Source organism: Notothenia rossii (assembly GCF_949606895.1).
Source record: "Notothenia rossii genome assembly, chromosome: 6".
NCBI classification, from domain to species: Eukaryota; Metazoa; Chordata; class Actinopteri; order Perciformes; family Nototheniidae; genus Notothenia; species Notothenia rossii.
This window is the reverse complement of record NC_136909.1, coordinates 80,471,780-80,497,767: the sequence shown is the minus strand read 5'-3', so window position 1 is coordinate 80,497,767 and position 25,988 is coordinate 80,471,780. Positions and strand designations below refer to the sequence as shown.

At 41.1% G+C, this 25,988-nt stretch overlaps 1 protein-coding gene across 1 annotated transcript; it reads left to right on the top strand.

Moving 5' to 3' along the window:
* Positions 1–938: 938 nt before the first annotated feature.
* On the top strand, positions 939–24,324 carry desi2 (desumoylating isopeptidase 2). The gene is made up of 5 exons (XM_079688780.1): positions 939–1,547; positions 12,991–13,063; positions 13,280–13,373; positions 15,546–15,687; positions 20,776–24,324. The coding sequence occupies exons 1-5, from the start codon at positions 1,500–1,502 to the stop codon at positions 21,055–21,057; spliced, it is 639 nt and encodes a 212-aa protein (XP_079544906.1). The 5' UTR covers positions 939–1,499; the 3' UTR covers positions 21,058–24,324.
* The last annotated feature ends 1,664 nt before the right edge of the window (positions 24,325–25,988 follow it).

Below are 25,988 nucleotides of genomic sequence, written 5' to 3'. Positions count from 1 at the left end.
AGCATATCAAGTTCACAAAAAATCAAGGTTTACAAAATGAAGGTTCTCAATAGAGGTTTAGCAGGGTATTTTCCCAATCATATTCATTTTACGATATATTTTAACTATTTGGACCATCTTTATAATACTAATTGTTTCTTAGTCTTCGTAACATATATTTTTACTAATTAAAGGTATGGTAGGTAAGTTTGAGAAACCGGCTCGAGATACACGCTTTGTTGTATTCCATGGAATGCTCTTAACATCCCGATAGCAATGAATATCTGAAGTGCTTTGACACAAAATCCATTAAAAAATGTCATCTGTGGAAGCCGTGGTACTGTAAAAAGCACGACCAATCATCTGAGCCGGCCCGGCTAAAATAACAGGATGGCCTACCTGCCTGTCAGCCTTCCATTTGTGCACAAACTTATCTCGTGCCCTCATTGGTCATGTGCGCGTACGTGTTTTGTTGGAGGAGGGGCTCTGTAAGGAAGTGGCAGATTTATTTCGGCTGTGTATTTTCAAATTCCAGCGCAATCGAGCTGGTTTCTCAAAAATTACCTACCCTACCTTTAAGTGTAATCAGAAAAATGTTGGAGTACTAAAGGTAAAAGAGCTGAAAGAATGCATAAATGTTTGACCTCTTACCAATTAATTTCCAAATCAATCAATTATTTCTGTTGTATTTAAATGTATAGTTGTGGTGTTGTCAATGTATTTAATAAGAAAACAGAAGTACTTTGAACTGAAAAGGTAAGTACATTTGTACATAAGTAAATCTTATCTTTCCATCACTGACTAAAGCCCAAGTCAGTACAATTTAATACAGTCACAAGTGTGTCCAGAAACTTGTGTCTACATAGTTAATTTTTGTACAGGGGTTTTCTTTAATCCAAGAACTACATTACCCACAATGCTCAATGCACCAAGGTTTAATAATCGAGTGTGGATTAATTTTACCGCTCTGCTCCTCGCCCACTCTCACTGTTCAGTTTTCTCTCCCAGCAGCAGTCGCATAGCATCCTGCCGACCAGCACCAGCGCTACCGTTAGCTAGCTAATAAGGGAGTAGCGAGAGGAAATACACTTTAATACCTCAGCATCATGTCATTTTGCTGAGTATTTCGTTTAGGAAAAATGAATTTGAGATTTTTCCGTGCTAATGCGCCTCCTGGAAGACATTATTCCCCCTTTAAAGTCCGCTTTTTCACCTCGACCTCGGTAGCTTTTTAGCAAGTCAGTGACAAGACGAGCAGCTGTCATCTGGACAAAGCCAGTCAGATGTTGGACGGTACAAAAAAATACCCTCCTCAAGCTTTTCTACACCGGGTTGTGAAATTGAAATATCGAGCTGATAATCTGTCGTGAAAGTGCCAGGGATCAGGGTGAGGGAGTGAGGTCTATTTTGGGAAGGGCGAGAGTTTGTATCTCGGGAGGAAGCAGTAGGGGGTGTGCGGAGGAGGAAGACCCGCAGAGAGGAAGGGACGTCAGGGGAGAAAACAGCCTGAAAACAGCCTGATGCCAGTGATGGCCAACGAGCCGATCATCCTCAACGTCTATGATATGGTAAGTGGTTCAAAAGGGTCAGAGAAATGTATTTTTGATGACTTCTTTGCTACTTTATCCATGTATTATGTTTTTGTCGTGTACATGTCAACAGCAAAGCCCAAGCTCCATCATACAAAGGTGATTTATATATGTATATATATATATATATATATACTTTATTTATCCCATATTTGGACATTATTTTGTCACTCACAGACTTGTACTTTACTTGAGTATTTCATGCTACTTTGTACTTCTTCTCTACTACAATTCAGAGGTAAATTATGTAGTTTTACTCCACTACAATTCAGAGGTAAAAGGTGTACTTTTTCTCCACTACATGTGTTGATACTTTTAGTTACTTTGCACATTTGGATTAAGGATGTGAAATATAATCAACACTTAAAACAGACTTTAGTTCCACCTGGAGTAAAGTCACAAGCAGCAGTATACAAGTCATTAAAACTAGCTGCACCTTTACCAGCTTTGACAACATTCATAATTATAATCAAAACATATAATATATATTATTCTAAAATGGGCCAATCTGCATAATGAGTACTTCTACTCATGGTACATTTTGATGCCACCACTTTTACTTGAGTAACATTTTGATTGTCTTTTTACTTACTCCTACTCTCTGGTACCTCAACTTTTACTTAAGTACAAGATCTGAGTACTTTTTTCCACCTCTGATAATATCAAATGGACTTTCAAATGATTATGAAACACTCTTCAAATCAGCGTATGCTCATTACACAAACGTTGCTATATTTAGTTCAGTTTCACCTTTTAGGAATGTCTTCTTCTATACCAAACACACGATGGAACAAGGCAGCGAGAGGCAGCATCAAATGCAAACACATTCTTGACATTAAATGCTTTTGGAGTATTTTAAACTCAAGCACCTACACCAGGACTTTTTTGGATGTTGGAGGTCTTATGCTTCTGTTGAAAGAACAGAAAAACAACTTGAGTGAAGGATTTACAGCGGCCAGTAAAACCTGATGACCCAAACAGAGGTCACCATTTCTTTAAGTGTTTCCTTTTTATATCCATTCATCCATGTAAGTCTGTAGAGAAAACTTAGTCGTTCTTAAGGACATAACGTTACCCAGTATAAAAAACACGGGACATTAAACCAAACCGCCTGAAAATCAAAAGTGGATGTGAAAGTAAAAGACGATTTCACACATACGGCATTTCCTACGTGAGGAAAATGTACGTCTCTTTGTTACAGAACGAGCCAGAGGTTGAATTTGAGTCACTGTGTTGTCACCGTGCAGGAGTGAGTCACGGAGGGAGGGGGTGCAGATTGACTGATGTGTTGATGAATCATTGATTGATATGGATTTCCTGTGGCAGACCGATTACAATGGCATTTGTTTTGTTAAGGGGCATTAAACAGGCAGTAGAAGTGTTTTCTTCGGTAACAATGTGGATGGACATCTTGCTGGAAAACCACAACTTGTCATAAATGTTCACCATGTTTGTTATTATGGTGTTGTCTTCTTTTCCACCAGTATACACCGTAAACATCCAGACGATATCAAGTATCAAGAAATATTTTTGTTGCTGACTAAACTCAAACGTCCTCTCTTTTCAAGACATGATTTGTCCTGCCCTGCTGCTGCCCCTTTTCTTCTATTTCTAATCTGATTTATAGCTGTTGTGTTCCCTTTTTAGCTCATGGTCAATATATCCTCACAGGCGAGAGATCAGGAGGTTAGAGTCGGTTTTATGCGGAGCGACGTTGAGAATTCAAGTCAATAAACAATCCCTTTTGAGAATCTGTACAAAGATGTTTCCGTGTGGAAGAATGCAGTGTAGAGTACATTAGTAGCATAACCCCCTGCCGTTAGGGAGAGTCTTTTCTAAGTCCTACTCATATTATCTCCAAATAACTACACTGTTTATTCCTCCCTTCCTTTCTCAGCTGTTAATTCAGTCACTTATCTTCAAATCTTTCATTCCTACCTACTATCATTCTACATTTCATCCCTGATACTATCTTATGCACTCCCTCCCCCTCTTTCTTTCACTTCCTCATGCTTTCCACTTGACTTGCGGTCAACATTGCTTCTCAGTAAAAACTGAAGAGCTTTTTTTCTCTGTCTCACTTCCATCCATGTGAATGGGTGCATGGGCCATGGCACGCACTCACAAGCAAAGGCTTACGAAAGCTTCTTATACATATCTAACACAAACACATGTGTCACTTTAATTTGCAGCTGCAGGCTTTCTTGTGCTTTCTGTTCGTTGATCTTTCAGTTGTTATCCAGATTGAGTTTCAGAAGTGGGTTTGAAGTAACAGAACCAATGTGCACGTTGTCCTTGACTCTTACGGCCCGTCCACACAGCGGCGTGCGTTGAAAGCTTCACCATTCACTTTGAATGGGGTCACTTTTCGCCGAACTGAATTGTGGGAAGCGACACGGAGCTTTGCTGGCGTGGCTCGCTGCAAAAGTTGAGCAATGTTCAACTTTTGAAGCCTCGGCAGAAGCGTCAGCCAATCGAATCGTATGCCAGTACAAGCTCTAGCCAATCAAACCGCTGCTTGTGTGTCAGGGGCGGGAGATTCATGTGATTGATTGTTGGCCGAGTTTCAGACACACCCGCCGGCAAGCTTCAACGCACGCCGCTGCGTGGACGGGCCGTTACAGTGATGCTGTGGGAACAAGACATTGGCTTGTTTGCAGCTCGAGTTCGTTGCGGACAATGAGGCGATGGCCGCGGTCCATTCATTCAACACTTCCTCTGTCTATTGATCAGGCTGTTCTCTCATGACTCGGGAAAGTGACCGAGTGACTGTTTGGGATTACAACCGGCTGCAAGCTCTTTGAGTGACTACAGGACTTTCTGTCTGCTGGTTGACTGATGCTGTCCACATTTTGGTCAATTCTGGCTTATAGATCAGTGAGTGCTGGGTGACTGCTTAGCGACTATGCTTAGGCCCTTTGTCATAGCTAAGGGTGTCTCGATCAAGATTTATGTTGCTCCCCATTCAATCAATATCCCTATCGGATACTTCTAGTGTCCTTGATAACACAGTTGCACAGTGCACATGTTCCTTTAAGTGTTTAATATAACAAAAATCACTCATTGCGGTTTGATTCACGATATTCGACAGAATTACCTTTTTTGAAACATTATTATTTCAGAATATTATTTCGCTTTTAACAAATATTGTGTAAACTGCGATTTCCATAACATTTAGATTAATTGTGCAACCCTAATTGATAAGGTAAGAACATGTATCTTCTTTGCACCTGGATTATGCATTTGAATTGCAACATTAGTGTGTTGCACCATGATGCCAGACTGCCCTCAAGCTAATCTTAGAACGTGTTAGTCTGCTAGCTTTCTATCTAAGAGGAAGTTAAGAAACTGCAGAGATGAGGCAACAGCAGAGGTCATGAGTGGTGACACACACGGCAGGATCCCCCACACCGTCTCAGATGTTCACACCAAGCAATGATCAGTGGCAGCAGAGAGCGCTGACTGAAATGCAGCGTGGTTGGGGGCTTGGAGGGGCTGCATGGTGGCACAGAGCGAGCATCTGTCACTGCAAAACATGTGACTCTGAACATTCACGCTAAGACAGAAAGACACTCGCATTTGAGGATCAATGCTGTCACGTGACTTTCAGGAATATCTGTGCAGCCTGGAGTGCAGACCACGCTCCATTTCTTCTTCTACAGTCCCCCTCCGTCAGGTCCCATCTCTGCTAAGTGGATTTTCCAGGCTAGCATTGAGTGCTTTAGTGCTCTGCTCTAATGAGTCGGCGTTATCTGCACACCACCTGTCCGCCTGCTCTACTACTGTATCTGTGAGTGTGTTTGAGAGTGTGTGTGTGTGTGTTAGGGTATTAGGGTATTAGGTTTAACAGTGTCAAGTACCCAGAGAGCATGTTGTGTTGTGTTTTGGCTGTGGATAATGCCTTGGATCAATTAGGACCATGTCAAGAGAAATAAGTGTATCTTTTATGTAGGACACTCCAAAGCACCAGCCCCAGTGTAGCATCATGTAGCAGAAAGGTCAGAGCTCCTGCGTTTCAGAAAAGTTTACTAAAAACAGCTTTGTATGTTTGTAGACCATTGTGGGCAGACTTGCTAATCAATGAATGACTGCTTTATGGAAACTTCTTTTATTAGTTAAGCAACCTCAGTAACACTGTTTTAAGTCTAGTTTTGAGATCAATGACTGGAGTATATCAACCAATCAATCAAGTACTTAGGCCAAAATGTACCTTTGTGATTGACATACTAAAGCATAGCAGACTTGTCATTAGCTAAACTGCTCAAATATACCTTTGTTTTGTGTGTGGCTGGGAGCTGTTGTTTACTTTCATCAATTCGTGATTTCTGTTTGCTTTCATGTGTCCCCTTTAGAGAATTTAAAGCATTGATGTACAAGTAACCACTAAAGACATACATTCCACGTCTCTTTGCTCACCACCATGGTTAGAGATTAAAACCCTTAACAGAGAAAATGATAACACTGCCCTAAAGCATGGAATAAGATGATCAAGTATAGAGGCATTATCTGCAGCACCCATTTCTCCCCTTCTCTTTCTTTTATTCTTTCTAAATATTGTACCAGGCATGATCTCTGTGCGGTGGTGGAGGCGAGCTTTAACAAGCTTTGAAGTAATAAGCGCTCAGATAATACTCTTATTGCACCACCGAGGGGGGGAGTAGCGTATTCAACTATCAGATTAACTTTCTCAAAATATTGCCAAGATACACAGAAGCTCATCCTGTGGCTGCTCTTGATATTTCGTGTTTGGGCGTCTAACTGATAGGGGTCGACCGACTGATAGGAGTCGGCCCCGATAATCGGCCAGCCGATATTCCGCATTTGACCGATTATCGGTATCGGCCTTTTTTTAATGAAATTGCCGATAAAACTTTGGCTCTGATGCGGCCCTTTCTCTGGCTGCAGTCACCACTCTCTGTACACGAGCAATGTCCCGCCCACAGCGCTATCTGATTTGCTATTACTGAAGTGTCAATCAACACTGAAGATTTTCCGGGCGGGAGCCAGCCAGAGAGGCGGGACCTTCTCAGATTACAGGCAGGTGCGAAGAACGCAGACACAGACAGAGGCATGTAGCAGCGCTGAGCGGCAGAGCCATACATGTGTTTCGAGGGTAAATCAGTTGAAAGCCGAAGTTCAATAAACATCCCAAACCCCTATGCTGAAGTTGCAAAAACACCACGATCTTATGATCCAATTCTATCAGTTTCCCAGTTACACAGGGACGCGGGAAGTCAGTCAGAGTTGGGGGTGCGTGCAGCGTCTCGCAGCGGAGTGGTGCGGAGGGGGGGCTGCGAGTGGAGCCTCGCAGTTTTTCAGGTTGATAATTGAAGCTCATTAGCTAGCCAACATGTATCTAGCAAATGTTTAGCAAGATATTAGAAGTGAGGCTACTAGACTAACGTTAGGTCTACTGTAATAGCCTCACTTTTAATATTTTGCAAAACATTAGCTAGCACTAGTGTTTTACAGTTGCTAGCAGTTTATTGGGATTGTATGCTAGATAGACAGGCATTGTTTTGATATAATAAATTAAGCATTATTGTTTGTTAAGCATGTCAGCCTGCAGCCCCACTTTTAACTGTCTCTCTCTAACTCATTGCAGATCTATGGCTGAACTAAAAAAAGTTGTAAGATGTTTAAAAGTTCATTCAACATAATATATGCTTAAATGCATTTCAAAGAGGTTGTGTTTGTGTTATTCTACATTTTGACACCAAGATTTTCTGATTTTACTGCAAATGTATATCGGTTCCAAATATCGATTATCGGTCTCCTTGATTACTAATAATCGGTATCGGCCTTGAAAAAGCCATATCGGTCGATCCCTACTAACTGACATGCCGCTCAGAGGGATTACGAGTTATTGCTAAATGCAGAGTAAACTTGTATCTGTGTTTACGGTGTTCCTTTCTATTAAGTCATGTGTAGCTTTTACAGTCCTCTGGTAGCTGTGGGCCTCTTTTGCAACTTAAATGCTCTTGTGGATTCTTAGTATTCAGTTGTCTGGAACCACTTAAAGCTTTCGCCTCCTAGGAAAAGCCTGAGTGTTTCAGAGGGTGTTTCTCAATGTCGAGGAGGCTTTCTTGGTAGCACATGTACCTCTGAGTCAGGTCCTTCAGAAGCGAGGCAAGAATCCTTCCTAGCCTCGGAAAATGAAGAATGGTGGAACAGGCTAACAGGTGTGCGTCATATGCGAGGTCCCGCCTTAAATGGATCGCGATTTCCGCCAAAAATTTGGAAATTGGTCTGTGCGCAAAGCATTGTGGGGATTTTAAGACGAAGGACTGTTCCAATGTCCAGCATACTTGGAATTCTACCGTGGCCGGCGTACTTCGTAGCGAGAAATTTGTGTAGACTCCGTGTTCTTAAAATCCCCACAATGCTTTGCGCACTGACCAATTTCCCCAAATCTGTGGCGGAAAATGTAAGGCGGGGCCTCTCATATCACGCACACCTGCACACTCGGGGTGTTTCTCAATGTCGAGTATGCTTGCTTGGTAGCACATGTCTTCCGAGTCACTTGCTTCAGAAGCGAAGGAAAAAAATCCTTCCTGGCATTCGGAAAACGAAGAGTGGAACAGGCGAGCAAATCTGCAGGTGTGCGTCATATGAGATGCCCCGCCTTATTTTTCGCCACAGATTTGGGGAAATTGGTCCGTGCGCAAAGCATTGTGGGGATTTTAAGACTGTGGAGTCTACACATGTGCAGCCTCGAAATTTCTCGCTACGAAGTACGCCGGGCTCGGTAGAATTCCAAGTATGCTGGACATTGGAACAGTCCTTCGGCGGGACTCGAAGACGTACCATCAGCTTTCCTCGACATTGAGAAACACCCAGAGGCTTGTAGCAGCAATGAAAGCTGATACACTTCAGTGTCTGAACTCACAGAAACAACTGAAGGAGGATACAAGCCGGATATTATCAATAGTGCTATTTCTGCTCAGTTCTTTCACAAATCTAAAGAGGAGATCCAAGCAGCTGATGTTAGACAATATCTTAATCATCTTTACTTGAAAAGCTCTGCCAATGGTAAATGTTGAACTGTTGCACTATAGTAGGTTTGTCGCAATGTAAAGCTGAATTATTTATAAAAAAAGAAAGCATGGTTAACTGCAATTCTAGAAGAAGAAACCACGTGGCTTTAACATGCAAACAATGAGTATTCAAATGTTAAAGTTAGCAGTGAATGACTCGTGCTTTGTTGTATGTACCGGTACTTGTTCGGGTTACCTTAGCACGCAAAGTGGTTTTGAAACAGAGCAAAAGGTCACTTCCTCGCACGCTTCCTTTCCTTGTAATAATGACATATTTGTAGTTTCTTAATGTGTTTTCTGTTCATTGAGGGGTTGATTTTAAGAGTATATATATAGTAGCTGTTGGAAAAATGCATTTTGAGTTCATAAAAGGGTTAATAAGATAGGATGCATAGAAACACTTTTCCAGGAAGAACACAGGTTTCTTTGTTAATGAAGATTGTTGCTGGATGTCTTGAATTTCCCATTAGTTTACTATTATTTATTGTAAGTAAACTGCACGTGAATATGACCATATTGCATATTTATTTTAGATGTACGAGTGCTTTCCCTATCCCTTTTTTATAATCAATGTACAAATTCCTGCGATTGGTCAAAGTTAGCTGAGTGTACTCTAGGGATGTAACGATACCAAAAACTCACGGTACGGTAATACCGCGATAACAAGTCCACGGTACGATATTTATCGCGATATATTGAAGGAAAAAAAAATTCAAAAAAAAAATACAAATTTGTTTTTACTCCAATGTTTTCTTTATTAAATAATAAATCTGATTTGTACAGCATTTTAGTATAGTAGTACATTTAAAGTGTCAAAACAGTAACAGACTGGAACAAGAACAAGTACTACCAAACAAAAGTATGCATTTTCTTTGTGCAAATAAACAAGAACATTCAATAATCAGACCCTGCAATAAAATAGATTTCAAGTAACTCAACTCAAACTCTCTCTCACTCACTCATCAGGAAGATGAGCATGTCAACATTTCCAGGTAGAAGCTGGGATCTTTGGGCGTTTACAATATCCCCTGCTGTGGAAAAAACTCACTCGGCACTGATGTGGCTGGGACAGAGAGATATGCTTTGGCCATGGGGGACAGCAGTGGGTAACACTTTGCATTGTCTCTCCACCACTTGAGAGGACAGTCAGAGAGTAAAATAGAGGTCGCTTTGCGGTACAAGTCAATTTCAGCCTCGATACCAGTGTTGTGCGACGTGCACTTCTTTACTGAAAGACTCCCCAAGGAGATCTTCGAGTGCTGTCTTTTTGGAAGGAGGAGATTGTTCCTCAGCGTCATGTGCTCTTTCCCCTTCTGTTTCACTAGGGTTCTATGCAAGCAAGCAGAGGTAGAAAAAAAACGTCTTATCTTTCTTTTCACAAAAACAACAGAGGCAAACACACCTTACGTTATCTGAAAAAGTTACACAGACACAAAAAGAATATTGAAATATGTACCTGGTTCTGCATCTGTGTGGCTTTCAACTTCAGCCTGTCGAAAACGTCCTCCCTCTGACTGTCATTTAGCTGGTGCAAGCTCCGGACCGGGGGTCCAAGGCAGTGCTCTCTTGCAGAAACTTGTTTTTCTCCCCTTGGTATCTGTCTGTAAAGTCCTTCAGTATGGCTCTCTTCATTTGGGCGATGGTGGAGGAGTCCTCATCGCACTGTGCCATGCTTTGCTCTATCATGTGCTTGAGGGGCACAATGAGAGAGACTGTAGGTCGAGGCTCATCGCACAGCACGGTGGTTGCTTTTTTCAGCGGTGAGAGAAGCCGAACCATGTCCTCGGCGTCCGTGATGTCAGCTGGTTCAAGAGCGTTGCGCCTGACTTCAGCACTGAGTAGCATTGCAGCGATAGCTTGTTGTTGCTCCAGGTAGCGCTCGAGCATGTCAAGCGAGCTGTTCCATCTTGTGACCACATCCATGATGAGTTTATGCGCAGGCAGGTTTAACATTCCCTGTTTGGTGGCCAGCACAGCTGTGGCAGTTGAACTGCGGTGAAAAAACGCAGCTACAAGCCTCACTCTACCAAGCAGACGGCTTGCCCGGTTTACGTTCAAACCCGCTTTTGAAGCGAGGTTTAAAGTGTGGGCAAAACACTTTATGTGTGGGGAAAGACCGGCCTCTCTCACCGCTACATCCATATTCCTTGCGTTGTCTGTTACGACAGCAATGCCTTGATTATTGTCGAGTCCCCACTCCAAAACAGCAGATTTTAACACCTCAGCAATGTTGAGTCCAGTGTGTGATGTGAAAAGAGGCCGCGTCTGTAAAACAAAACTTTTAATTTCCCATTCGCTGGTCATAACATGAGCCGTGACTGTAATGTAGCTCGTGAAGTCCACCCATCTGTTGTTATTGAGATGCACTCTGCTTCTTTGAGGCTCTGTGTCACTTTAGCTTTTGTCTCTTGGTACAGAGCGGGTAGCACTGTTCGACTAAAGTATGGCCGTGATGGAATGGCATACTTGGGCTCCAGCGTGTTTACTAACCTCCGAAATCCACTGTTGTCGACCACAGAAAACGGCCTTAAGTCTTTGGCCATGTACTCGCCGATGCACCTTGTTATTTCCTGAGCTCTTGGACTGTTAGGGGGAAGTGGCGCTCCAAATACTTCTGTCAGAGTCAGTTGGCCCGGCTTAGGCTTTTTCCTCACAGTAGGTTGTTGTGTTCGGAGCTTTTCTGGGTGGTGAGGTGACAAATGACTTCTCATGTTCGATGTGTTTCCCGAATTGTAGGCGACCGTCGCCCGGCAGGATTTGCAAATAGTTTGGCGTTTGTCAGTTTGCTTTTCACCTTTGTCATTTCTTGAAACGGGAAAACCAAAATGCTGCCACACAACAGCTTTAAAAGTCGATGGAGCATCCTCAATTTCACAATTTCTATTTAGTTGGTCAGCATGTTCGTCTACTCCGTTCGCCATTTTCTCGTTGGGTCTGAGTGTGAGGGCGGGCTTGCACGCAAAGGATGATGGGAGTATTCTTGACTAGTATTATGGCGTCCTCTGCTGTTCAAACAAAAACATTACAGTTTTTATTTACAGGGCGAGATATAAATGAATGAATGGTAATATCGCGGTAGATTTTTTCAGTCTCACGACGGTATTGAGCCGTTTCATTACCGCGGTATTCGGTATATCGTTACATCCCTAGTGTACTCCCATCACTGCTCACCCTGGTTATGTTACACTTTACTACTCACATCTCAAGTTTCAGAAAGGTGACACTTCTCTCCAGCAGTCATTACTAACAGTCACAGTGCAACATCTCGAAAACATAGTTTGTTATTACCTGAAATGGTCTGCAACAAGTAGAAAGGAGTTCACAAGTCGACAGTGAAGTTTTCAGTGAAGGTAGAAAAACGTCCTCACAGCTGCTGCAATGCAAAGAGCCAGAGGGCGGTGCGGTGTCCTCATTACCTGTATGATTACAGTTTGTGTTTAAACAGTTACAATATGCAGAGAGAACTATTTGCAATGCAGATCCTCTGTGATAATAACAGTATCAAACTCTGCCTAGCAACAGCTTGACCAATCGCCTTGCAGCTGCAGGATGTTAGGCTCGGCGCTGAAAAGATGAAGCCATCACTGCTAATGCAATTATTGATTTTTTGTGTGTGCTTTTTCTTGTGACTGTAATTGTTTGTGTGGAAAGGATCTTTTGTAAACATAAGAGACTCACAGATCTCCCTACCTCTCCAGCTGCTGTCTGTGGTGTAACTGCAACAGATAGTTGTTTACAAGCAAAGGTTACATATGTTAATAAGATAGGCTGTGATCTGCTGAAACAATCGTTTAGTCCACCGATAGACTTTGTTTAAAATAAACTCTAAGAATTGAACAGATTTTCTAAATTGTTAAACATTCTCACATGTGAGGATTTGCTTCTCTTCTCTCTTTTACATCAATACTTGTTTGCATTTTGGACTGTTTTGATCAAATGAAAAACTTGAAATCTTCACTATAAGTTTGGGGAAGTTGTTAAGGATGTCACCATTTTATAAATATATCAAATTAATAAATATGATCACTAACTATACTTAATCAAACGACTAAAAGACGCTTGTCAGGTAATGATGGTTGTTGGTAATCTTCCTCAATAATGGTATAATAATTAAAGATAAAATGAGGTAAAACGTAAAAATAGGGTACACATTTTTGGAAAAATCGAAATAACTTTACGTCATATAAATAAAAAGGAGTTTCCATAGGTGCTGACACATTTCAGAGACATTTTCACATATACAGTTCACACTTTATCATACGTCGTTGTATTGTATGGTTACTTTAAATATATATTAGAACTAAACATGTTAAAACTGTGTCCATCCATGTGGTGATACATATATACAAATAACATGTTACATTGACCTTTCTTTCTATTTTCAGTACTGGATCAATGAGTTTACCAGCACTCTGGGCATCGGAGTCTTTCACTCGGGGATTGAGATCTATGGAAGAGGTAAAAATAAGGCAGAAATATAACACCACACATATCAGTTCCCTCCCTGTGGATGGCGTTTCATAAAGGACGCTTTCCAACAATCAGAATTCAAAACATACTTCAGACATTTCTGAATTGTTTTACGGTTGTTATTTGGCTTCTTGTGCGAAATAACAACCTACGATTTTCTGCATGGGAATGATTTGCACTAATGTTTTCATGTTGTGTGTTTAGAGTTTGCCTATGGCGGACACCCGTACCCATTCTCAGGGATCTTTGAGATTACACCAGGTGACGCTACAGAACTCGGCGAGACCTTTAAATTCAAGTAAGTTTGTGATTTTGGTTTAACTTGCGCGCAATTGCATCCATGTACTTTTTGTTTCCCACATGTGCCTCCAGCCTTTCGACAACAGGTCAGGTGACTCGGTATTGGGCCAGTTTGACGTGAGAGTCTTCGTTAGACAATATCCCCAAAACTGAGAATTTGAATACGCTGCTGACCCCGCTGCTGTTTTGTGTTTAAAAACTCTAAGAGAGTCTCTCTGACATAGACTTTTGGAGACACTACACTCTTATATAGTGAAGTAGCAACCAGTGCTGTCATTGTGAGCATCTTCTATTACTAGTACAATTCAAATAAGAAAGCCGTGCCTCCGAAAATAATGTCTGGAAGAGTGAAGAGGTCTGATACCGACCTGCGGTATGAATCACAGGTTTACAGGGTAACAACACAGCAGGTAACAGTGTTTTCTGATTACCTGAGTAGCTTGGTTTATTCAGAGTAACGGCGCCAGCGTGCTTTTCACCCACTCATGAGCTACTGAATAGACTCTGACTGTGCAGTCTCAGAAACACTTTGATGCCAAGCACCGTAGACGTCTTTCTATGTTTGGTTCATGAGTTATTCATTGAACCAAACAGGAGCAGACAGTCGAATAATCATTGTCTAACAGTCAGTCAGTGAGCCGGTGTCTTCCTGTAATGAGGGCTACGGGTCACTGCTGCTGGATCACAGATACTAAAGACATGGAGAGCTCAGCATGTGAAAAATGTTTTGATTTCACACCTTTTTTTTTTGGGACCGAGAAATAGTAATAAAAAACAGAGAGGGAGAAGAAAATGTAGCATTTAGTTGCAACTTTCCTGCAACAAAGCATATGTTTTCAAAGCATATAATGTTCTGTGTTTAGGTTTACATTGATTGCAGGGGGATTTCTCATACTGGTTTGTGGCCTTGGACAGGACTGCAGTATATTGTTAGGTATTTATTATATATTTTGATCCTACATGTCATTTAAATAAGGTTGAAAACAACAAGTTGCTTGATCTTTAGGCCAATGACAATTAACCGTCTGTGACATTTCAGAAAATCAAAGTCTCTGCGCTGCAAACAAATTCATTTAATACATTAATTCAGCAGAACTGCTGAGGGCTCGTCATTGCTGTGTTTGGTCATTTGGTGTGTGTGTGTGTGTGTGTGTGTGTGTGTGTGTGTGTGTGTGTGTGTGTGTGTGTGTGTGTGTGTGTGTGTGTGTGTGTGTGTGTGTGTGTGTGTGTGTGTGTGTGTGTGTGTGTGTGTGTGTGTGTGTGTTGCATTACTTCTGCTCTAGATCATCTGCCCTGTGGCTTTATACTGACTCTGCCTTGAACACACACACACACACACTGTTTCTATGCAGACCAGTAGATAATAACTATGGGTAATCTGGGACAAATGCCTAGATATCTCCCGCTGTTGTGTCTCTGTCAAATACAAAGCGAATGTCTCCCAATGCAAAATATCATATACAAATATTAATCTACCGGTAGGTATAAAGGGTCAAAAAATCTTGAAAATCCCATTCCAGCTTAATTTACCTTTTATCAAGCCATGTTATACATTTTACTCTAAAATATATTTTAACCATGGCATTGTTTTTAGGTATGCATGATCGACAGACAATGCACCCTAATTACGTTCATTGATAGCCGGACTGTTTCTGTTGTCTGATAGTGTTTTTTTCAAAAATGAATCTTAGTCCGTTTCACAATAAGGTGATATGTTGTGAAAATGTAGTTTTAATTGAAAACTGTAGACTATAAATATTACCCACCACTAGTTGAACTGTGGTTATATAGTAGAAATAAGACTACACATAACTATACATACAGTAGTAACTAGTAATTTGTAATATATATCATTTTGAAAGTGTTTGCCCATCCCTTTTGGTTTATGACTAAATAGCTTTCAAAACTAATGACACCATCCTTAGCCAAATGAATCTGTTCGTACAAGTCTATGATGAGGCAACTTGATTGCACAAAGAAAGGTTAACCAAAAGTCTTGAACTCATTGTTGATGTTTCGTCTGAGTAAGCCTTAGTAACACCTGCCTCCGCACGCTCTCCTCTCTCCCCTCTCCTCTCCCCTCTCCTCTCTCCTCTCTCCCCTCTCCTCTCTCCTCTCTCCTCTCTCCTCTCTCCTCTCTCCTCTCTCCTCTCTCCTCTCTCCTCTGCAGAGAAGCCATAGTGTTGGGCAGCACCGACTTCACAGAGGAGGATGTGGAGCGCATCGTGGAGGAGATGGGGAAGGAGTACAAAGGAAACGCCTACCACCTCATGCACAAGAACTGCAATCACTTCTCCTCGGCACTGTCGGAGGTAAGTGCACACACACACACACACACACACACACACACACACACACACACACACACACACACACACACACACACACACACACACACACACACACACACACACACACACACACACACACACACACACACACACAAGTTTGGAAAAACACACACTGTGCAGCACCGCTGACCGAAACTGACATGTGCTTCAGAAATAAACGACACACTCAGTTTAATAATCACTTGATTTTTCTGTCCTGCTCTCAGTGTGAGCCACTGAACAAGCTGTGTGTTTGTGTGTCGTGACTGTGTGTGCACTTTCAATCAGCTTACCCTGGTGTGACTAATGAGCAGGGAGTCTTACAGTTAGCATCTAGCACTGAGATGGGGATTAACACACACTGACACAAGCCCGGGCATGCAGAGCAAGCTAGCAAACACACTAACAAAACAACTGCTACACACAGATTTACACACCTCGTGTCAAGACTAAGAGTGACACATTCAGACATTAACACTTACGTGGACACAAAACAGCATCTATTCTACCGTATATAAGACCCCATAATCAAACAAACACATATACACAATAATCCTGACACAGCTGATTCCCTAGGGGAGCATCGTTGCTCTAAGGACTCGACTGTCATGTTTACTGTCACCTCATTAATATGGGAGGTTGACTTAAAGAAGACGGAGCAGAACATGGTTGATGCAGCATTAAAACATCAAGCATAACAATGGATTCTCCAGAGAGAACCTTTGAAGTGCTTGACTCAGATCTTGATTTCAAGGCATTGAATTTCAACTTGCTATGTGGATGAAACATTTGAAAATGGCTTGATTTGTTTTTTTCTTAACAATACTCAAGGCGTCACATTTGTATTTCATTAAATAACCGTTGCCCGACTATTCAGTGTCAACTATAAGGTGAAATCAACAAGAGCTATGGGCTCCAATAAGGCTTGTATCCAGTAACTACAAGTACAAATGTATCAAAGTAAGTTTTAAATAAGTAACTTTGTTCCTAATAACTTAAGGCCATGTCACTAATCTTTCCGACTTCCTGGGATCAAGAGTCTCACCTAGAATGTAAATAGTTCACTGAAGAATCATAACAGAGAAATAACACAGACAAGTGTTTAGTGAAATAACTTTGAGTGTATAGTTAGCATCTACGGCTTTATCAGGATTAGATAAAGAGCAAAACTAAACTAAAAGTGAGAGCAAACATTGTCTTTGAATATTTCTGTTTCTGCAGGTTGTGTGAACGAACCACTGTTGGCCAAATCAACTTTATGGCTAAATGTAAATGTTGTGGGTTCAGCTAGCTACGTTGCAGTTGCCAGAAGATAAATGATGAATGCAGACATCTGTGTAGTTGAATTGTTAAAAAATGTGCTAAGCAGTTGTTGTTTTTCACATGAGAAATCACACTCTGCTATAAAAAGCTGATCTGCCACGAACAGCTCGAGTTGCTGATTATAAGCTTGTCTTGTGAGTGTAAAGGAGTATTTCTGAAAACACGTGACTGCAGTGTGAAATCTGCAGCAACAGCTCTTTTTTTTTTATAAATCAGCCAGACAATACACCCTGTGATATTTAAAGATTGTCTGCTTCCTCCTCCTAATGTAGTTGAGGCTGTGCCTATCTGGGAGATCATATGTGTAGCAAGCCAGAGTGATTTGCTTTTTAGAGCGCCTACGTTTATCCCTGTCAAAACATAAGGAGACGAGGAAGTTGCTGCAGCCTAAACAAAGTGTATATTCTAGTATCATCTGCTGGCTGCATATGGCACGGTGGAAAATAAACTTCTTTGTATTTTATTATTTTTTTAAAAGCATGCATTAAAAAAAAAAAATGTCAGAATCAGGTGTATTACCAGATAGGTTGACACGTACGAGGAATTTGACTAGATGTCCTGGTGCATACATAAAATGAAAATGAAAATGAAAAACACAGATAGAAAACTATTTTAAGAAAACTAATAACATTAAAAAATATTTAAAATAATAAAAAAATATAGCAGTATTTACATAGAAATAGAATGGAATAATATGTGGCAGTAATAAAAAAAAAACAAGCAAAAAATGTAAGAGCAAAAGTAAGCCCTGCTTTGACTGGAAACAAAGCCTTTCTTGGAAGCCACTCGCCCCAGCTCTGATACAGTGAGGATAATTAGCCCTTACGCTGACAGTGTTGCTGCCCGTCCAGCATGCTGGTCTGTGAAGGGAATGAGGTTAAAGAGAAATACACCAGAGACTCTGAAGTCTTCCTCTAAGCAAACCTTCTCATATGGAACCAGTGGGGTACAGTACATGAATTAATCCCTCCCATAGAGGCACTATTTACTCTGTCTGGTTGCCACAGGTCATGGAGCTTTCTGGAATGTCTTGGCGTTTTTCTTTTTTTCAAATGTAAGACCTAGAATACTAGGAAATGTTGTTTATTCTTAACCATGAGTCACCTCCCAAGGGAATGGAAGAATGTATTTTCCTCTTTCATTGTTTCAAATGTATTCAAAAGCAAGCTCAGCTGCCTCTGATTAGCCCCTCAGATGTCTTCTGACCTAGAACACATGAAAGGGAGCGTTGTAGGATGTTTTGGGGTGGGGTTATATGAGGTACTTATCCACAGTCAGTGTATTACCAACAGTGAATGAAGAAGAGAAAGGATCAGCATGGAAGCAAAGCAATGTCGTGCTGTGGATGGGGATGTCAGCTAAATGTGTTTTAGACTGTTTAAAGAAAGGTCATCCCTAAAAATAACAAAATAAGTTAAAGTGCAAGGTATATTTAGAATATTTTTACTTATTTTCTTCGCCCTTAGATGGCCCTTTCCAACTGGGAACTGAATCCTTTATCTTATTAACACAAAAAAACGTAACTAATTAAATCATTTTAACCAAAAACACTTTAAATGTTTGAAAAGGAAACAATCCACTGGTTATATGTACTTGAATCTCACACCAGAAGTGACCAGAGCTAGGTCAGCATTCAAAATCCTCAAGAAAAAACCTAAACTCAAAGTGAATATGAGCAGCTGGTAAAACAAACAAAGTGACAATATCCATTAATTGTGGTATCAAGTCCAGACACGTTTGGTTTAGGTACTTTGAAAAGTTATTGAATGTGTCTCTTAAAAGGAGCAGTGTGACCCTGCCAATTGTATACACCCTGTGTCAAAGCAGCCTTAAAGGTCCCCTATTATACTGTTTTTCATCAATATATTATAGGTCTCAGATACAAAACATGTCTCTGAAGTGTTTGGCTCCAAACACCAAACAGATCATTGCAGCATCCCATAATCCCCTCTGTTTCAGCCCTGTTTCCAAAGTGCTGATTCTCTGTCTGTTACTTTAGATTAAAAATAAGGAGCCCCTCCCCACACTCCTCTGAGAGATTTGGTTAAAAGAACACAATGGTGCTCTAGGAGGAGATTCAGGTGATAAGGTGTGTGTGTGGGGGGGGGGGGGGGTTACCTTGGTTGGTTATTGGCTAACACAAGCCAAAACATCGTTATGACATCTTAAAGTGGCCAAAATATACACAGAAGGATCCACACTTGTGTTTTTCAATGCAAACACAAATGTGTTCCGTTTCATATAGCCCTACATGTAAATAAAATCCAAATACAGAAAAAAGTTTTACATATGTATTTTTGATCCTCACATATTTGTTTAAAGTTTAAAACCTCTGAACCTGCAAACACAAACCGCTTTCTGTGCATGGATCGCTGTGCATTTGTGTGTGGGTTTTTTGAGACTCCCCTGACGCTCACCCGATTCGTACTTGTCATTTTTTCTATCTATAGCCAATCAGATGTCTCCTCCAGTCTAAGCCATTCACATGACGTAGCGCTTCATGTACGCATTTTGCGCAGTCCGGAGCTGACAGGTCCATGGAGCCTGCCTGCAGGCGCTAATCTCAGGACACCTCCACTCTCAGTACATTGCCACTTTCCGAACAGGAAATGCACGCAAATACAAGCCTTTATATTATTAAGGTACAGCGCCACTTTCCGAACCATTGATGAATGCTTGTGTGTACACAAAAACGGCACGCAAAACCGTTTTAAATGTGTGTTTCCTGTATGGCGAATACAGCTGCTTTATTTATGTCTGTATGAAGTTGTTGTGAGTGCGGAGGGAGCAGCTACATGTTAGCTTAGCCTAATCGATCAGTGCACTACGAAGCCAGTGCTAGACAGTGAACTGTCAACAGGGGGAGCCCCGCTGGTCATTATCGGCCGATATTCACTCTGAATAGTTTGATCGGTGCTCTCTATAAAGGCCGATCAGGAGAGCTGGATCTGATCGATATGGACATAAACGCGAGTGAAGTGTAACCGGACGCGAGAGAGAAATCAGATCAGCTGCTGAGTCTGACGGAGACACGCAGCTCTGCATAATCACCTGATGCTCCGCCCTCTGTTTAGCGAGCTGACCGGACTGCGCAAAATGCGTATGAAGTGTCATGAACGCAATAAATCATACCCTCGTGGGGGTTGCACTCATGTGATTGGCCTAGAATTGAGGAGACATCTGATTGGCTATAGATAGAAAAAATTAAAAGTACGAATCCGCTGAGCGTCAGGGGAGTCTCAAAAAACTCACACACGAATGCACAGCGATCCGTGCACAGAAAGCGGTTTGTGTTTGCAGGTTCAAAGGATTTAAACGGAAAACAAATATGTGAGGATCAAAAATACATATGTAAAACTTTGTTCTGTGTTTGGATTTTATTTACATGTATATGAAACGGAACACATTTGTGTGTGCATTGAAAAACACAAGTGTGGATCCTTTTGCGGATCATGACATACAAGTGTGAATCCTTCTGTTTGCATGTGTGTATTATGAGACTGTTCTGAGCCCATAAAAATCTGATCAGCTCATTTTCAGGCAGGTTTTTATATAAATGTATCGGACAAAAAGAGAGAATCTTTTTTCCTGAAACTTTCAGAATCTCTTTTCACAGAGGGGACACATGTTGATGTAGAAGAGACATAAAAAAGTGGATTTTGCATAATAGGTGACTTTTACTAAATTATAAATTAAATTAAATCGCTAAACAACAACAACCTTTGTCTCTGTCCTCCCTCCCTTCAGATCCTGTGTGGCAGGGAGGTCCCTCGCTGGGTGAACCGGCTGGCCTACTTCAGCTCCTGCGTGCCCTTCCTGCAGAGCTGCCTGCCCAAAGAGTGGCTGACCCCGGCCGCGCTGCAGTCCAGCGTCAGCCAGGAGCTGCACGGAGGGGGGGGAGGCGAGCTGGAGGAGGCCGAGGACGCCGCTGCCTCCGCCTCCCTGGCCTCCATGTCTCCCTGCTCCCCTTCCTCCTCCTCCAGCCCCTCCTCGCTGCCTCGCCACTCCCGCCACCAGCCGCGCCGATAAAAAGCTGCAAGGGCTGCTGGGAGACTGGACTTTAACAGAGACTTCCAGGTGACAGAATACCTGATGAGGCCTCGAGCAAGGCAGTGAAATAAGGCCTTGGTAGAAAATGATACAGAGCAGCAGCAGCAGGAGGAAGTGGTGCTGCGGATAAAAGAAGGATCATCCCTCCGGAGGACGTGGCTGTGGGATATGCCTCTGGTCTCTTTCATTTTTTTTACCGGACAACTTGAAGTGCAGAAGGCAGGTTGTTTAGCCATTAAAGTGTTTGAATGTTTACCAGCCACACTCAGATTCTACCAGCAGTTAGTTGGTGGATGGTGCTAATCCCTGTCTTGTTTAAGTGGAAACCAGTGACAGAGGATGCTGAAAAAGGAGTGTCGGTTTGGGTCAGGACTGAATTTTAACAACCTGATTTGTTTTGAGTAATCTTAGCTGATATTTCCAATTTCACAATCCAAAAAGAACCTGGGATGTAATATAATGACATGTTAAATAAATAATGATTATTATAGATAGTTTATTTCCTCTTTTTTAACTTATCAAGTATTGTATGGACTTACCTATTCAGGCTATGAGGTTCCTTTCAGAAACACACTTATATGGTGCTATTTAGGATCTTTGTATATCAAATCCATCTCTTTTTTTTAAATGAAAGCACTGAGGTTTTGGCCTCAACACTTGGTGCTGGTTCTGGTCACACCGAATCGTGATGCTATCTGAAGACAAAGAGACATTTGTTTTAAAATACCTCTAGCTAAATGCTGGTATACTTTGTGGCTGGTAAATGTTGACACTTCAGACAGCTTTTGTTAAGATGTCCTTCAAATGTTTAAAGCAGCAGGCTGAGTTTATACAATTTGCCTCAACATGCTGTGTGTGAATCAGGACCTCGACCTTTTCTTATGTTTCTCTCACAGCAGGCTGGACAGACTTACCTACAATCAGTGTCACTTTCGACAAACACAACATAGACACAAAGAAACTGATCCACAGCCTGTGTCTTAAATAATGGGTTCATTTCCTGGTATTTTTGGCTTCCCACATCCTTGTTCTTGCTCCTGTTTTTGTGTCAAATCTGTATCAGCAGTTGTCAGGAATCTGTAGCAGCTCATAAAATCCTTCCTGCCTATCAAGGGATAACCTGACGTGATTTTAAAAATCCATTAAAGCAGATATTTTAAATAGAAATTGTAATAGTTATGTCAAATTAACCATCTTTCTTTACCAATAAAACATTTTAAAAAATAAAATACATAATAAGTTGCAGGGCAGGCAGGAACTTAGAGTAAACGCTTGTAAACAGAAAGTTCTGGAGTTAAATACTGAAGAAACATTTTTTTTTTCTGAGTAGCAACTGCCAAGGTGCCTTTGAGCAAGGTACTCAACCCAAAAGGGTTTCAGTGGCCAACAGTAGAAGACTGTGGTTGTACTGGACTGCTCCCAGTGTGCAAGTGTGTTCATCTGTTCAAGTTGCAAAATGTTTGGTCTTTACCGGAATGATTCAAGTTTACATTAGAGACACGATGTCATAATGTACGTAAATGTGTGAAGACGACATGGCGATATGAAGCTGAGGAATTTAAGGAAGTGTGTGTCTTAAATGGGAAACGAAACCTTCTGACCCTCCATCAGCCTGCACTCCTGACATTTTTCTCACAACGGTGTTTGGTTTGGGGCGAAGCACATTACAAAAACATTAAAGGTTTTATTTCAAGCACTTTTACTTTCATTTTATACGTGAAAAAAAACAACGGAAATCAACATATTCTATCATTTACTCAGACAATTCATTGTACCTCTCAATCACTATTTTACATGTAACAACAAAACATCCTGCATTTTGTGTGTCGTCCCAAACAAGAGCAATGGACGCTGTTTTCACCTTCTTTTTTAGTGAGGACTGAACTACAAGCTGGAAAACTGTCATATATATATTTTTTTCTTTAAAAATCCTTTAATGTATTTCTATGACATATGGACTCTGGCCTTTTTGTCTGTTTTGTTTATGCTTGATAAACTCAGGACTCCAAAAGGCTTTGTAATATAAAACTTACATTTTTTTATCCCACATTTTGTTTGCATTGTTGATTGCTTTTTCTAATGCAGTAGTCACTCCATAGAGCTTTTCAAGATCGCACTGTGGCAGTGCATTTTTATACTCCTTTCTTTGATAAAAAAAAGAGCTTTTGTTTACAACCTGGATGTCTGGATGTGAGCCTGTGCTGCTCGCTGTGTTCCTGTATGTGCATGAATGTGTGAGTGTGTGGGCACACTTGTATTATAAATGGTTAGTATCAACAAGCTGCCAACTGGGCCAATTTCCCTTCATCAAACACACACACACACACACACTTGATTCTTTACAAACGTAGCAGTATTTCAGAGGTTTTGTTTCAAAGATATTGCCACATCCTCAAAATGTTTGATATCTTTTTAATCAAGTGAACTCTTTAATCTGGATTGAGTATATTGTCAGATTATTCAACAGATTTTAACTACTGGTTAAAAGATAATTTTCTACACTTTATAGAAAGCAAATTCAGTGACTTTTGTTATAACACCAGCATATTTATGATTTGGAGGATTTAACTTTGTGAACTCGATTTTAATTGTTTACGTTTTAGTAAATTTGAATCACACACACACACACACACACACACACACACACACACACACACACACACACACACACACACACACACACACACACACACACACAGCCCATGTCGGCGTCTTCTGCTGACTGTTAACTGTACTGTTACCTGCCTGCGGTTCTCCACACACTGAGGTTTCCCTGAACATTCACAGCTTCAGATTATTTCTGTATGTTGACAAATAAAAACTCATGTCTCCATACACCAACTATCCACCAGCTGCCAAATGCTGAGGTTGAAAATGATGACTTTATGTTCATATTTCAACATTTAAAGTTACACAAATCACCATAACTGAGGCCAAAGATAGATATAAATTCACAGCTCTTTGATAACAGCCATTGAATTGTCATCATTAAACCTCCAGAGCTACTTTGGTTATTTAATTATTATAGCAATCGTGTTATCAAATGGTTATTTGTGTGGCTTTTGCTATTCATTATACATTTATGAGCCATGAATGTAGGTCGGGAAACCTCAGTTATTCATACCCCAGGAAAAACTTGACTTTTGCTGTTTCACAGTAAACTTTCACAAAGCCTTCAGATGAGTGGACCCAATTTGTACCCTGTTGTAAAGTTATTAAAGAAAACTATACTATATGTGACTGCTACTCTGTGTCAAGGCTATTTTGGTAATTTAGTTTATTGGTTGGTGTTCTACATGCAGTTTAGTTGCAGCTGCACAGGCAATATGTTTTAGTGGTTGCAGGTAATTAGCTACAGGTTTCTCACAACGAAAATTAAATCTTTATGGCTAGATACTATTTTGAATGTAGTTTAAGTGCTTTTGATCAAAAATAATATTTTTACATTTTGGGAAATAGCCTAGGCTTATTCGCAATCTTTCTGAGTCATATGAGTAAATTATATTTAATACGAAGTTCTAGGGTCAAACGACTGCTAGCATACATTAGCATTAAAACTAGCCTACATTAGAATATAAACTGGGAGGCATAGCTAGCCTAGCTATCACTTCCTAAAGTTTACGAATATACAAACTATAGCCTATGTATGTTCAATCAGTACAACGTGTAAGTGTAGAAATGGTCATTAAAAGGTTATGTGCTGGTCAAAAGGTAGTCAATGTCTTCATGTAGAGAAAATAAATGCCATAGGTCGACACAGTGGCTGGATTGACCGTTAGAATTTGTATTTTCTCCCAGTGTGAGTAGGCTACTTTATTTTACAAGTACTCTGTTTTACGACTTCAACACGTTTAGCTAGAGGTCATGTTAGCCTCTAAATTGCCCACCCATTAAAATGTCAGTATGAAAGAGAACATAAAAAACCGTATGTAGTGCCGAGAGATAGGGAGTCAGAGGCGGTGCAAGGAAGGTGCAAAAGGGTACTTTATTAGAGAGTAATTAAGGTCATGTTATCTGGTTGCAGTCCGGGAAGAAGAGAGTGAAGACAGGAGGGCACACAAACACATATACTGAACAAAAATATAAACGCAACACTTTTGTTTTGCTCCCATTTTTCATGAGATGAACTCAAAACACAAAATAACCATTTCTCTCAAATATTGCTGATTAGACAGCATGATTATTGCACAGGTGTGCCTTAGGCTGGCCACAATAAAAGGCCACTCTGAAACGTGCATTTTTGCTTTATTGGGGGGGTCTTGGGGGGGTCAAAAAACCAGTCAACCTCTGGTGTGAGGGTTAGGGTGAGGGTGAGGGTTAGGGTCAGGGTAATGTTGTGAATCGAGTGGCCTGTGTTCATCGTCCATAACATACGCCTGCCCATACCATAACCCCACCACTACCATGGGCCACTCGATTCACAACATTACCCTAACCCTAATCCTAACCCTAATCCTAACCCTCACACCAGATACTGACTGGTTTTCGGACCCCCCCAGACCCCCCCAATAAAGCAAAAATGCATGTTTCAGAGTGGCCTTTTATTGTGGCCAGCCTAAGGCACACCTGTGCAATAATCATGCTGTCTAATCAGCATCTTGATATGCCACACCTGTGAGGTGGGATGGATTATCTCGGCAAAGGAGAAGTGCTCACTATCACAGATTTTTTCAGATTTATTAACAATATTTGAGAGAAATGGTTATTTTGTGTATGTAGAAAATGTTTTAGATCTTTGAGTTCATCTCATGAAAAATGGGAGCAAAAACAAAAGTGTTGCGTTTATATTTTTGTTCAGTGTAACATGTCCGTGTGGGAACAATACCCCCAACTGTAGTTCCATGTATGAATTATGAACCCAGTGTATAAATAGGTGGTCACCACACGTATTTGCTTTTAACATCCCAGCG

What these genes read in the sequence shown, in the direction of transcription:
- desi2 (XM_079688780.1), top strand. Translation starts at nt 1,500, where the DNA reads ATGCCAGTGATGGCCAACGAGCCGATCATCCTCAACGTCTATGATATG. An exon ending in TCCTCAACGTCTATGATATG is followed by an intron (nt 1,548 to 12,990) that starts GTAAGTGGTTCA and finishes TTCTATTTTCAG; the next exon opens with TACTGGATCAATGAGTTTAC. An exon ending in GGCGAGACCTTTAAATTCAA is followed by an intron (nt 13,374 to 15,545) that starts GTAAGTTTGTGA and finishes TCTCCTCTGCAG; the next exon opens with AGAAGCCATAGTGTTGGGCA.